This window comes from Bos indicus, chromosome 1 (assembly GCF_029378745.1).
Source record: "Bos indicus isolate NIAB-ARS_2022 breed Sahiwal x Tharparkar chromosome 1, NIAB-ARS_B.indTharparkar_mat_pri_1.0, whole genome shotgun sequence".
In the NCBI taxonomy this organism is placed as follows: Eukaryota; Metazoa; Chordata; class Mammalia; order Artiodactyla; family Bovidae; genus Bos; species Bos indicus.
This window is the reverse complement of record NC_091760.1, coordinates 1807888-1820726: the sequence shown is the minus strand read 5'-3', so window position 1 is coordinate 1820726 and position 12839 is coordinate 1807888. Positions and strand designations below refer to the sequence as shown.

General features: G+C 44.0%; 1 protein-coding gene across 1 annotated transcript; it reads left to right on the top strand.

The window, feature by feature from the left end:
* Nucleotides 1-1228: 1228 nt before the first annotated feature.
* KCNE2 (potassium voltage-gated channel subfamily E regulatory subunit 2) lies at nucleotides 1229-9302 on the top strand. The gene is made up of 2 exons (XM_019967002.2): nucleotides 1229-1541; nucleotides 8584-9302. Exon 2 carries the CDS (start codon nucleotides 8596-8598, stop codon nucleotides 8965-8967), a length of 372 nt encoding a protein of 123 aa, XP_019822561.1. The 5' UTR covers nucleotides 1229-1541; nucleotides 8584-8595; the 3' UTR covers nucleotides 8968-9302.
* The last annotated feature ends 3537 nt before the right edge of the window (nucleotides 9303-12839 follow it).

The following is a 12839-nucleotide window of genomic DNA, read 5'->3' as shown; positions in this document are numbered from 1 at the left end:
ATTCAGGACTCAACCCACACCAACCACCCATGGCCATATTCACGTCAGCTCTCTGGGACACATTCCCTCCTCATGAGGTCTGCAGGGAAGGGTGCTGTCCACTGAGATTTGCCCCGGGAAGGGAGGCTCCCGGTACCCCGACTGGAGCTGGCATCATGGGGCTGGAGGAGGAGAACTTGTGCCCAAGGCCAGACTCCACCCAGGCACACCCCTTCCAGACACCAAGGTGAATTCCCAACTGCTGGTCGGTATTTGACTTTCCACATAAGATTAGATTAAATATTTGGGTTCATAAACATCTAGGACTGCAGACAGCAGTCAGCGAGGGCTCGGCTGACTACAGGCGAAGCTGCACACAGGCCAGATTTATGCAGCACTCTGGAAGTTCCCCAAGCCAGCAGGAAGGTGCAGCGAAGATTTCCCTACCACTCACACACCACACAGGCAAGTTTCCATCACAAATTCTTTATTGTTTGAGGAATTAAGTAACAAAGCTATTTTTTTTACCAGAAAATGATGAAAGGAATGATTTTCCCAGTACAAGGCCTGGCCTTTCCTTCCTTTCTGCTTTCCTTCCTTACTTTCTTCCTTCCTTCCTTTTCTGCACCCTTTTGCTCTCTCTCTCTCTCTTCTCTCTCTCTTCCTCCCCTTCCTCCTGTATTTTCTTCTTCTCCTTTCCCTCTTTTTCCTCCTTCTTCTTTCTGTAGGGCTTTCTGTACTTGTTTCTTCAGTAGTTGCCTTTGCCCGGGCACTTTGAATGTGTGTTTCTTTATTTTTTTTTAATATTTTATTTAATTAATTGCACCAGGCCCTAGTTGCCATATGTGGGATCTAGTTCCCTGACCAGGAAACGAATGTGGGCCCTCTGCACTGAGAGGGTGAAGTCTTAGCCACTGGACCACCAGGGAAGTCCCTGAATATTTAATTTTCTAAATGGAAGTTTCATGGTAAATGCAGATACTCTTCTTTTTCTATTCCTGTTATAAAAGGGAAAGACTACTGCCTTTAGGTCCGGATGATACTGGTGAGCCACAGTCTTTGTGGGAAAGAGAGTTTTGGGGTTTGAGAATCAAGGGCATGTGGCTTTCCTCATAGTGTCCCTTTGTCCTTGTCATGAATTATGCACATTTATGACAGGGGCTCCCCTGGCAACTCAGACAGTACAGAATCTGCCTGAGTTGTAGGAGACCTGGGTTCAATCCCTGGGTCAGGAAGATCCCCTGGAGAAGGGAATGGCAACCCACTCCAGTATTCTTGCCTGGAAAATCCAATGGACAGAGGAGCCTAGTGGGCTACAGCCTATGGGGTCACAAAGAGTCAGACACGACTGAGCCATTGACACTTTCATTGTGTGACAGTTTAGGGGTTATTATGTGTCCTGAAGATAGGGCTCAACCCACTGATGTGTGTGGAGTCAAGCTTGGATCTTGGTCTCATTTCTTTTTGCCCAGTGAGCTGACTGGTTGCAGGCGATGGACACAGGGAGTTTCTGGACTTCGTGACCTCTTCTAGGACAAAGTAGGGGCTGGGTGCCAGCCTGGGTGAGTTGGGTTTCGAGACTCAGCACTGTGACCTTGGACAGGGGATTCCAAGGGCTTGTCTCGGGCTATAGTTACTCTCTCCCCAAAGCAGCAGACAAGCTCCAAGAATCTCTAGGGACCCATCGTTTTTTTTGACTGAGCAAGAACCATCTATTAAGAATGCCTGAAAATGTAGACCAATTTGTATTAAACTGTATGACCTTGCCAATATCCGACAATTTTTAACCTCTATAAATGGCAACTTCAAATGGTTCAACAGGATGTAAATAATAGTGGCCTCTCCATTCCTTCCTAAGGTGAATGCCTATTATGATATTCAACTTAGAGGAGGAAAAACTGTTTATACTAAATGTGGTCAACGTCTATCAGTTAAATAGTTATTCTGGATATCAGAAATGTTAATCTGTTTGTTTCAGCAGAATGTCCATCAATGAAACAGCTTTCACACACCATGATTTGGTTTTTGCCTGTGGGTATGGGATGAGTTGCCCAGCCATGTCTCATGAAACAGCGTCTAAATAGTGAATCCTCCTTGGCCTTGACTTTTTCAGTCTGGCCAGGGGTCAGCACTGAGGCATTTTATCCCCAGAGGCCCTTTTCAGCTCTGTGCTTAAAAAGCACCTCCTGATCTGCTTATCAATGGCCTCTGTCCGTATAAAAGAGCTGAACAAATAATCAGCAGTATTAGCTCTAAGAGGCCGGTCAGTGCAGCTTTGTCCACACCCAGAAACAAAGCCAACTCCAGGGGAACTCTGAACTCCGAACTCCTTCATCTCAAAGCTACTTTGTAGCAAAGATTCTTGGTTGGGTTTCAGGGGCCCAGGAGTCCCCCAAAAGTGAATGTAGAGCTTTGTGTCTGCATACATATACTTTCCTGGGGAAAAATAGTCATATTTTTCAATTTTGTTTTTCAAGGAATCTGGGGACCCTCCCTACCCCCCCTCCCCTCCCACAAATAATTTAAGAATCACTATTGTAGTTTCATGTTGAAATCTGCAGAACACAGGTGAATGAATGAGTAATAAAAGTCTGCTCCTCACCAACCCCGGGCTTTCCCAGGGGCTCACATGATAAAGAATCTGCCTCCAATGCAGGAGACCTGGATTCAATCCCTGGTTGGGAAGATTCCCTGGAGAAGGGCATAGCAACCCCCTGCAGTATTCTTGTCTGGAGAATTCCACAGGCAGTGGAGCCTGGCGGGCTACAGTCCATGGAGTCACAAAGAGTTGGACATGATTGACTTTCACTTCACCCAACAACCCCTGTGCAGGCCCAGGGATTCAAAGATGCATAAAATGATCCCTGCCCTCCAGCAGCTCCATTCTCTTGTCTTTTGAAACCAAAGGATTTATTCTCTAAACATCAGTTTCCTCATTTGTAAAACAGATTCAATTCAGTTCAGTTGCTTAGCCATGTCTGACACTTTGCAACCCCATGGACTGCAGCATGCCAGGCTTCCCTGTCCATCACCAACTCCCGGAGTTTACCCAAACTCATCTCCATCAAGTCGGTGATGCCATCCAACCATCTCATCCTCTGTTGACCCCTTCTCCTTCTGCCCTCAATCTTTCCCAGCATCAGGGTCTTTTCCAATGAGTCAGCCCTTCGCATCAGGTGGCTAAAGTATTGGAGTTTCAGCTTCAACATCAGTCCTTCCGATGAACACCCAGGACTGATTTCCTTTAGGATGGACTGGTTGGATCTCTTTGCAGTCCAAGGGACTCTCAAGAGTCTTCTCCAACACCACAGTTCAAAAGCATCAGTTCTTCAGCACTCAACTTTCTTTATAGTCCAACTCTTACATCCATACATGACTACTGGAAAAACCATAGCCTTGACTAGATGGACCTTTGTTGGCAAAGTAATTTCTCTGCTTTATAATATGCTGTCTAGGTTGGTTATAACTTTTCTTCTGAGGAACAAGCATCTTTTAATTTCATGGCTGCAGTCACCATCTGCAGTGATTTTGGAGCCCCCAAAAATAAAGTCTGTCACTGTTTCCCCATCTGTTTGCCATGAAGTGATGGGACTGGATGCCATAATCTTAGTTTTCTGAATGTTGAGCTTTAAGCCAACTTTTTCACTCTCTTCTTTCACTTTCATCAAGATGCTCTTTAGTTCTTCTTCACTTTCTGCCATAAGGGTGGTGTCATATGTGTATCTGAGGTTATTGATATTTCTCCCAGAAATCTTGATTCCAGCTGTGCTTCATCCAGTCCAGCATTTCTCATGATGTACTCTGCATATAAGTTAAATAAGCAGGGTGACAATATACAGCCTTGATGTACTCCTTTCCTGATTTGGAACCAGTCTGTTGTTCCATGTCCAGTTCTAACTGTTGCTTCTTGACCTGCATACAGATTTTTCAGGAGGCAGTTCAGGTGGTCTAGTATTCCCACCTCTTGAAGAATTTTCCACAGTTTGTTGTGATCCACACAGTCAAAGGCTTTGGCATAGTCAATAAAGCAGAAGTAGACATTTTTCTGGAACTCTCTTGCTTTTTCTGTGTTCCAACAGATGTTGGCAATTAGATCTCTGGTTCTTCTGCCTTTTCTAAATACAGCTTGAACATCTGGAAGTTTTTGGTTCATGTACTGTGAAAGCCTGGCTTGGAGAATTCTGAGCATTACTTTGCTAGTGTGTGAGATGAGTGCAATTGTGTGGTAGTTTGAGCATTCTTTGTCATTGCCTTTCTTTGGGATTGGAATGAAAACTGACTTTTCCAGTCCTGTGGCCATTGCTGAGTTTTCCAAATTTGCTGACATATTGAGTGCAGCACTTTCACAGCATCATCTTTTAGGATTTGAAATAGCTCAACTGGAATTTCATCACCTCCACTAGCTTTGTTTGTAGTGATGCTTCCTAAGGCCCACTTGATTTCGAATTTCAGGATGTCTGGCTCTAAGTGAGTGATCACACCATCATGATTATCTGGGTCGTGAGGATATTTTTTTTTTTTTTTTTCTAGTTCTGTGTATTCTTGCCACCTCTTCTTAATGTCTTATGCTTCTGTTAGGTCCATACCATTTTTGTCCTTTATTGAGCCCATCTTTGCATGAAATGTTCCCTTGATATCTCTAATTGTCTTGATGAGATCTCTAGTCTCTCCCATTCTATTGTTTTCCTCTGTTTCTTTGCATTGATCACTGAGGAAGGCTTTCTTATCTCTCCTTGCTATTCTTTGGATCTCTGCATTTAAATGGGTATATCTTTCCTTTTCTCCTTTGCCTTTCAATTCTCTTCTTTTTATAGCTATTTGTAAGGCCTCCTCAGACAACCATTTTGCTTTTTTGCATTTCTTTTCTTGGGGATGGTCTTGATCACTGCCTCCTGGAGAAGGAGGTAATTGTCTACATTTAAGAGAGGTTTTGATCATCCTGTGAATAGCACACAATGAACAGGAAATTGAAACTAAGCAAGCAAGCAAACATGACCAGGAGCTTAGGGAAATGCTTGTGTTGGGATGACCACTGACCTAGGTTCCTGAAACTACAAGAGCAAACCACCTTTTCACCATGTGTGAATCTTGGGCTTTCCTGGTGGTCCAGTGGTTAAGAATCCATCTTGCAATGCAAGGGACACCGGTTCAATCCCTGGTCTGGGAAGATCCCACATGCTGTGGAGCAACTAAACCTCAACTTACTGAGCCAGCACTCTAGAGCCCACAAGGTGAAACCACCGAGCCCATATGCTGCAACGATTGAAGCCCATTCACCTCAAGCCCATGCTCTGCAACAAGAGAAGCCACCGCAGTAGAAGCTTGAGCATTGCACCGAAGAGTAGCCCCCACTCACCACAACTAGAGACAGTCTGCATGTAGCCAAAAGACCCACCACAGCCCCAAACTAAATACATCTTAGAAAAATAAAATAAAATAAAATGTGTGAATAAAATGTGTCCCAGCTCCCTCCTGTAGTGGAGCTGTATTTCTTCCTTCCTCTGCAGTGATCCTCCCCTCAAGATTCAAAGTGCCCCATCCTCATTCCCTTGAGGCACCCCATCCTGGATGGCCTTGCTAAACATCAAAGCACGCCTCTCCTGTGACCACTGTGTTCCCTCGGAGCCCTGAAGGAACAGGGGGCTAATGACTGAACTCTTCTTATGAGTCAGGCTCTGGCCTGGAGTGTTCATAGGTGGTGAAGAACTTAGGAGTTGCTTTGATGAAAACATTCACAGAACAGTGTTGGCAGTGAGCGTGACTGACATTACCGTCCCTTCCATGTGACACTGGGACTCTACTGCCTCCGCCTGGAGGAGACAGGAATTACAGGCACAGAGACACAGCCCACAAAGGAGACTCATGGAAGGCGGGTAGGCCAAGGAGCTCAGTGCTTGGAGGAGCTTGTCATGTGACTACCTCTCTGGGGGAACCCCGATCCTACGTGGGCCTCCAAGGTGGGCCTCAGGTGGCCCAGGGCATGCTGGAGCCACTTCACAGAACAGCACTTCAATGAACAGAGACAACTTGAATAGTTCTCATCTCAACAACAACAACAACAACAAAACCACAAAAAACACAACAAAACATGAAGGGGATCCAGTTCTCTGCCCAGAAGAGGTCCCTTCTTCCCCTTCTCAGTTGCCTCCTACTCCACAGTCGCTCAGGGTCTTCTCCCAGACTAAACTTCCCGCATCACCCACCAACCAGCCTTTTTATTTCGTAAACTTAGCTCTTCTGGGATTTTTGTTTGTTTTGCTGGTTTTTTCCCCCCGTTGTCTCTATGTTCCAACCATTTTTCTACTTGACTTAACCAGAGGAAACCGAATTCTCTCTAGCGGGTGTGGCAGGGGGATGTATACACTGGGAAATCAGTTTTCTTTATTGGCTGAAGCTGTGGGAAAGGGCTGGAAGGACCAGAGGGTGAGAACTCTGGTGGGTGAAGCAGTCGGGCTCCATCACATTTGTGAGGTGAGCCCCAGAGAATACGGGAAGGGCTGGTTGTCTGATGATGCATGAGACACATGTGAGTTCCCCCCGATGAGTAGACCTGAACTCTTAAAGGTGGAAGAAGCCAGTGGTGATGATGTCTTGAGTCTGGTTAAAGTCAGTTCAGCTACACTCTTAAACAGTGAACTGCTATTTTAAGGAGGACAAGCATACCTCTGTCACATTGCTTGGAAAATGTGCTTGGCAAGTTGTTGTTCAGTCACTCAGTTGTGTCCAACTCTTTGGGACCCCACAGACTGTGCATGACGAGTACTTCAGGGCAATCTTACATCTTTGTTAAATTTCTTTTTGACCCTCTCTGTTCACACCTGTTACAATGCTTTGCACCTCGCACGCTCCTTTGTTTCCATCTCTCCCACAACACTGAGGTTCCACAGGTAGAATTCTCATATTCGCTGTTGCTGCATTTCCAATGCCGGCACATACCTGGCACATTCATTTACTCATCAAACATCCATTGTGTGCCCAGTGTGTGCCAGACTCTGTGCCAATGTTTGCTAAACGAGGGTAGACAGAGGCGTGGTGACTGATGGGAAACATGAGACCACAAGCCAATAATTACACACATACAAAATGACATATACACATAATTACCACATATTGGAGAGAGTGCTTTGAAGAAAAGTAAAAAGACACTGGGCTTACCTGGTGGCTCAGTGGTAAAGAACTCATCTGCTAATGCAGGAGATGGGGGTTCGATACCTGGGTTGGGAAGATCCCCTGGAGAAGGAAGTGGTAACCCACTCCAGTATTCTTCCCTGGAGAATCCCAAGGACAGAGGAGCCAGGCAGTTTCCATAGAGTCGCAAAAGAGTTGGACATGACTTAGCAACTAAAACAACAACCAAACAACACAAAAAAAGACACTATTGGAGAGAACTGGGAGAGGGGAGAATGGCTGAGAGCAGGACCAGGGATATTTTCTCAGAAGCAGCAGCTAAGCTGGGGCCCAGAGGTCGAGGGGGTAGCAGAGGGAAGACAAGGGGGAAAGTATTCCAGGCTGAGGGAATAGAATGTGCAAATGTCCTGATGCAGAAGAATGTTTACTGACATGGAGGAAGGCAGGCCAGGCCAGTAAGACCAGTTGCCATAAGGGAAGAATAATTGGGGATGTGGTTAGGGGCTGGGCTGGCCTGGCCAGGCCAGGAAGGAGGATTTTACTTTGAGAACAACAGGAAGGTATTGCATGTTTTCAAAACAAGGAAACGATATGCTCCCATTTCCCTCTTAAAAAGAGCACATTGACTGGGCAGAGATAGGCAGATGTGACCCCGGGGAGGCGGTTTTAGGGAGGGTTGTATTGTACTGCACTGTGTCCGCCAGGTGAGAGACGCTGGTGGCCAGGCAGTGGGAACAAGAATGGAGTTGCGAAATATGAGTAATCTCTCACGTTCCTTTGTATCACTTACTGAAAGTGCTTCGTTCAAATACAGAAGGACATACTCATACCTTAGGGATACCTGGAATAAATCACAGCCTACACATAGGAAACGGAGAGCATCACAATGTCTGTCCACGGCCCTTGCAGACTTCTGCCCCATAATTCCCTAAGAACACAGAACATACATCATCATTGCTCCCTTCAGCTGATGTCTGTGGAATATCTATTATGAATAAGGCATTGTGCTAGCTATTGTGAGGTGACCCGTCTATTTAGAAACAAAGTAATGGATGAAAGGTAATCAATGAAAATTTTGAAGGTAAGAAAAATATAAGGAAGAAAAAATCTGAGTATACCAGCCATGTTAATACTTTAAGCTTATTTATTTCCAGGCTTTTTTCATTTTCTTCTACATATATTATTTATTTATATATGCAAATTGGGATCATAATACATATAGTTTTATATGCTCTGTAACTATTATGTGCTTATGTTACTTTTATTATAAAATACTGTGCATGAAAAACTGTTGCATAAAACATGCAAAATTTAAAGAATAATAAAATATGCACTTAATCACCAGCCAGGTAAAGAAGAAATAATATTACTCCCCCCACCTAACCTTGTCTGGCCCTCCCTCCATTCCTTAAGGCAGCCAAATAGAGAAAGAATTCATTTTCTTAAACTTGTTCACCTATTTTATTTAAATTGCAGCAGGACGGAAATATGCCAACTCTATCCAATCTGACACAGACACTGGAATATGTCTTCAAAAAGATTTTTATCACTTACATGGAAAACTGGCGCAGGAACACAACGGTTGAGCAAGAGGCCCTGCAAGCCAAGGTTGATGCTGAGAACTTCTACTATGTCATCTTGTACCTTATGGTGATGATCGGAATGTTCTCTTTCATCATTGTAGCCATCCTGGTGAGCACGGTGAAATCCAAGAGACGAGAGCACTCCAATGACCCATACCACCAGTACATCGTGGAGGACTGGCAAGGGAAGTACAGAAGTCAAATTGTGAACCTAGAAGAACCAAGGGCCACCATCCATGAGAACACAGGTGCAGCAGCGCTCACGATGTCTCCTTAATCAGAGGTGGAGGCATGGAGTCAACATCTGATATGCAAATAGGAAGAGATGCTTGTTCCATGGAGTCAATCCAAGTTGTCATGCTTTGAAGACACTAAGTTCCTCACTCTGTGTTGAGAATTTTCATTGAGATCCCGTAGCTGATCAGCTAAGAGGACATTTCAATCTCATGCTTCACGTTTCCTCTGTGGAGCAATAATTTATGTTGAAGACCTCTTTTCCTTTCTGTGCAATGTCAGTGTCATTTTAATCAATGTCAATAGTGAAAATAAAACCAAATTTGAAGTAATGTGCCTGGGCAGTGGCAGTGGGGATAGAAAGGAGAAATTAACAAATCATTGAATAGTCTCCCTTGTGAAACATTATTCTGTATGTTTGACTGACTCAATTTATAAGTAACCAAGGTGTATTATTCTGAAATGGAGGTTCAAAAATCTATCACTTGCTCACTAGATTGAAGTAGGAGCATTTATTTATTAATTCATGAATATAGAGTCTGAAGTGACAAATGAACAGAACCACAGGTTTCCTTTATGTGTATTGTTTCCTTGGCATTGAGCTTATTTGGAAGTCGGAAGACAGAACCAACATTTCATAAGGGCAGAGTCCACACCAAATAGATAGAATCTTTAGGAACTACCTGGTATAACAGAAACATATTTTTAATTAACATTTTAAATTTTACAGAAGACTAACTTAAAAGTTCTTGTTATTATAGAAAATAATAATAATATGTGAAAATGCTGCCTAATAAACCACTCATTCTTTTCACTCAATTTATTTTCTTGGTTTACAATTACTTATTTGTGTTTCAAGAAATTTATTTTCATGAATGTATGGAAAGTGGCTGAATTGCTGAGGTCTATTGAAGAACTAGATGGTAACTGCTTAATATTTTGACCCTGGGGGTCATGATATTATAGAATGTCAGGGCCAAAGGGCACCTTGAAGATCACAGAATCCTTGTCAGACCATTTCACTTATGGATAGGCAACCCCAGTTCACAGATTAGGTGACTTCATTCCTTAATTCAATCAAGTACCATTTATTATCTGTCTACTTGGGTCAATGGCTTCCCTTGTGGCTCAGCTGGCAAAGAATCTGCCTGCCATGCGGGAGAACTGAGTTCAGTCCCTGGGTTGGGAAGATCCCCTGGAGAAGGGAAAGGCTGCACACTCCAGTATTCTTGCCTGGAGAATTCCATGGGTTGTATAGTACATGGGGTCACAAAGAGTTGGACATGACTGAGTGACTTTCACTTTCACTTTCTGGGTCAATGGCCTAGACCAGGAGTATACAGATGAACGTGATTCTCTGAGCTGGAGGAACTCACTCAGCAGAGAGGGAGGCAGGCACAGAGAAGGAGTCAGAACATCCTGATGATATAAAGTGACAGGGTTATAACGGAGACCAACACAAAGTGGGAGGAGCCAGAACAGAGGGCCTGCCCACCTCGGGTTAAGGTCCAGAGAGCCGCTGAGAGGGGAAAGTCAACAGCAAGACAGATATATGGGGTGTAACCTCATGAAGCTTCATGCCCCCTTGCTTATACTCTGTTCCTTCCCCAGCTCCCCGTCTACTCAGCCGAGACAGGGCGTTGTGAACAAAGCCTCAAGTCTCAGAGCACTGAGACAAAATTGAAAAGAGGAGTCCTTCTTCAGCATCTTATATGGATTACAAGATTTGTCTCTTTAGAGTGAAAGACATTAGGTCTGTTTCCTAATAACAAGCATGTGACTGTGCTAACAGAAGCATTCAATGCACTGTTGAGGAAAGCCACCCATATTCCAAGAGCATATATGGCAAGGGTAGTTTCTCTCCTTAGATGAGAAACCCAGAAATGCTGAACCACACAATTTTTTTTTAATTAATTTATTTATTTTGGTTGCATTCAGTCTTAGTTGTGGCATGCAAGCTTAGTTGCCCTGTGGCATGTGGGATCATAGTTCCCCGAACAGGTATCAAATCAGTGTCCCCTCATTGGAAGGTAGATTCTTTTTCTTTTTTAATTTTATTATGAAAAACTGTGTTAAACATTTACAAAAGAAGAGAGTAGTTTGGAAGGCATATTCTTAACTACTGGACTACCAGGAAGTCTCCAGAACATTTTAATCAACGTGCCCAGAGCAGCAGATGGATAGCATCACTGATTGAATGGACATGAGTTTGCGCAAACTCTAGGAAACAGTGCAGGACAGAGAAGACTGGTGTGCTGCAGTCCATGGCGTCACAGAGAGCTGGACATGACTGAGTGACTGAACAACAACCAGAGCAGCAACTCGGGCAACAAAATCTCGGCTTTGGGTCTGGATCCAGACAGGAATCCAAGGTTTCTACTAACTGGTAGAAACTTCTGGTTTCTACTAAATTTGGTAGAAACCAAATTTATCTCCTTGACCAAACCCTGGTCAGGCTCCTTTGAACCCTCTTCTTGAATTGACCTCAACCTTGGCCTAAAAACCCTGAAGACTCTTGGCACAAAAGATACCATCCACCTCCCCACACTGAGAGACTTGAACAAACACTACCTACATCCCTAAGGAGATCCTGGCATGCTTTAAGGTGCCTGCCTAGGAAAACTTAAGGGGCCAGGAGAACGTACTATTTGTTCAGGCCAAAACCTGGTGGTAGGCAAATCAGCCCCTGAATCCCTGCTACAGCATTTACTTTAGAAACCTTTCAATTATAAATCCTTTTTCTCCTCCTTTGAGGTATAAATCATTTACCACCCAGAACCGCCTTGTCTCTTTGATATGCTAGCATTCAAGGAGGTAACGGCTTTAACTTGCACCACTGCCTCCAGTCATAAAGGCTGAACTTTGTTTCTCCTCCAGGTAAGCATCTATTGACAGACTCAGATGCAGTTGACCCAGTCCCCTTCACTTTTTATAAATTTCCACTGACTCTGCTCAAGTACCTGCTGTCCAACCCCTTCTTATCATTTTTTTTTTTTTTTTAATTTTGGCTGTGCTGGGTCTTTGTTGAGGCACATAGACTCCTCGTACTGCAGCACATGGGCTCAGTTCCCCCAAGGCAGGTGGGATCCTAGTTTCTGGTCCAGGGATCAAATCAGGGAAGTCCCCCTCCTTCTCCTTTTAAAATGCTCAGTTACCTCTGTACAAAGCGAGCTTGGTTCATGCTGGGTTCTCTTCCCTATTGTGATAGTTACTGAATAAAGTCCATCCTTTACACTTCAATGGTGTCAAGCTTTTTTTTATCTTTGACACAGAAAAACAAAGGGGAAAATATCCAGGTTCCCCTAATTAAGTACGTTTTATTATCATCACTTAAAGTATATTGGGGCCAACCCAGATGGTTAGCAGCCAACTTTACTTTGGGGGAATAGGAGAAAAGCCCAATATTTACCAGCATTTCAGGTCTACAGCTGCTGGTACCTGCTCCACTTTGTCACTCCAGCATCAATTCCCACCGAACCCAGCCTTGCCACATTCAACCTGGCAACTAAAAAAACGCCAGTTCCAACAAATTGCTGGTTTTCTTTCCCACCCGTCTGCTTTTAGAGTTCTTTCCAGTTGATCCATATAAACTGAGTCCCACTCACTTTTTGCAGCAGAGCTCAGAAGTCATTTGAAAAGGAACCCATGGCAGTGGCTGCCCTGATAGTCGAGGTTCAGATTACCCAGATTCAGGTCTCAGCTCTGGCACTTGCTGGCTTTAAAACCTTGGACAGTTTAATCAGTTCATGTCTCCGTTTCTTCATCTGTGAAATTGTTATGGTCACATCATGTCTTTTATAGGCTTGTAAGACTTTTATTAGACAATAGGCAAAGTGCTTCGAGCAAAGCTATTTTTGTTACTCTCTCCAGGAAAACTTGGCAGAACTTGTTGACAGAATTAACCCCCTACTCCCC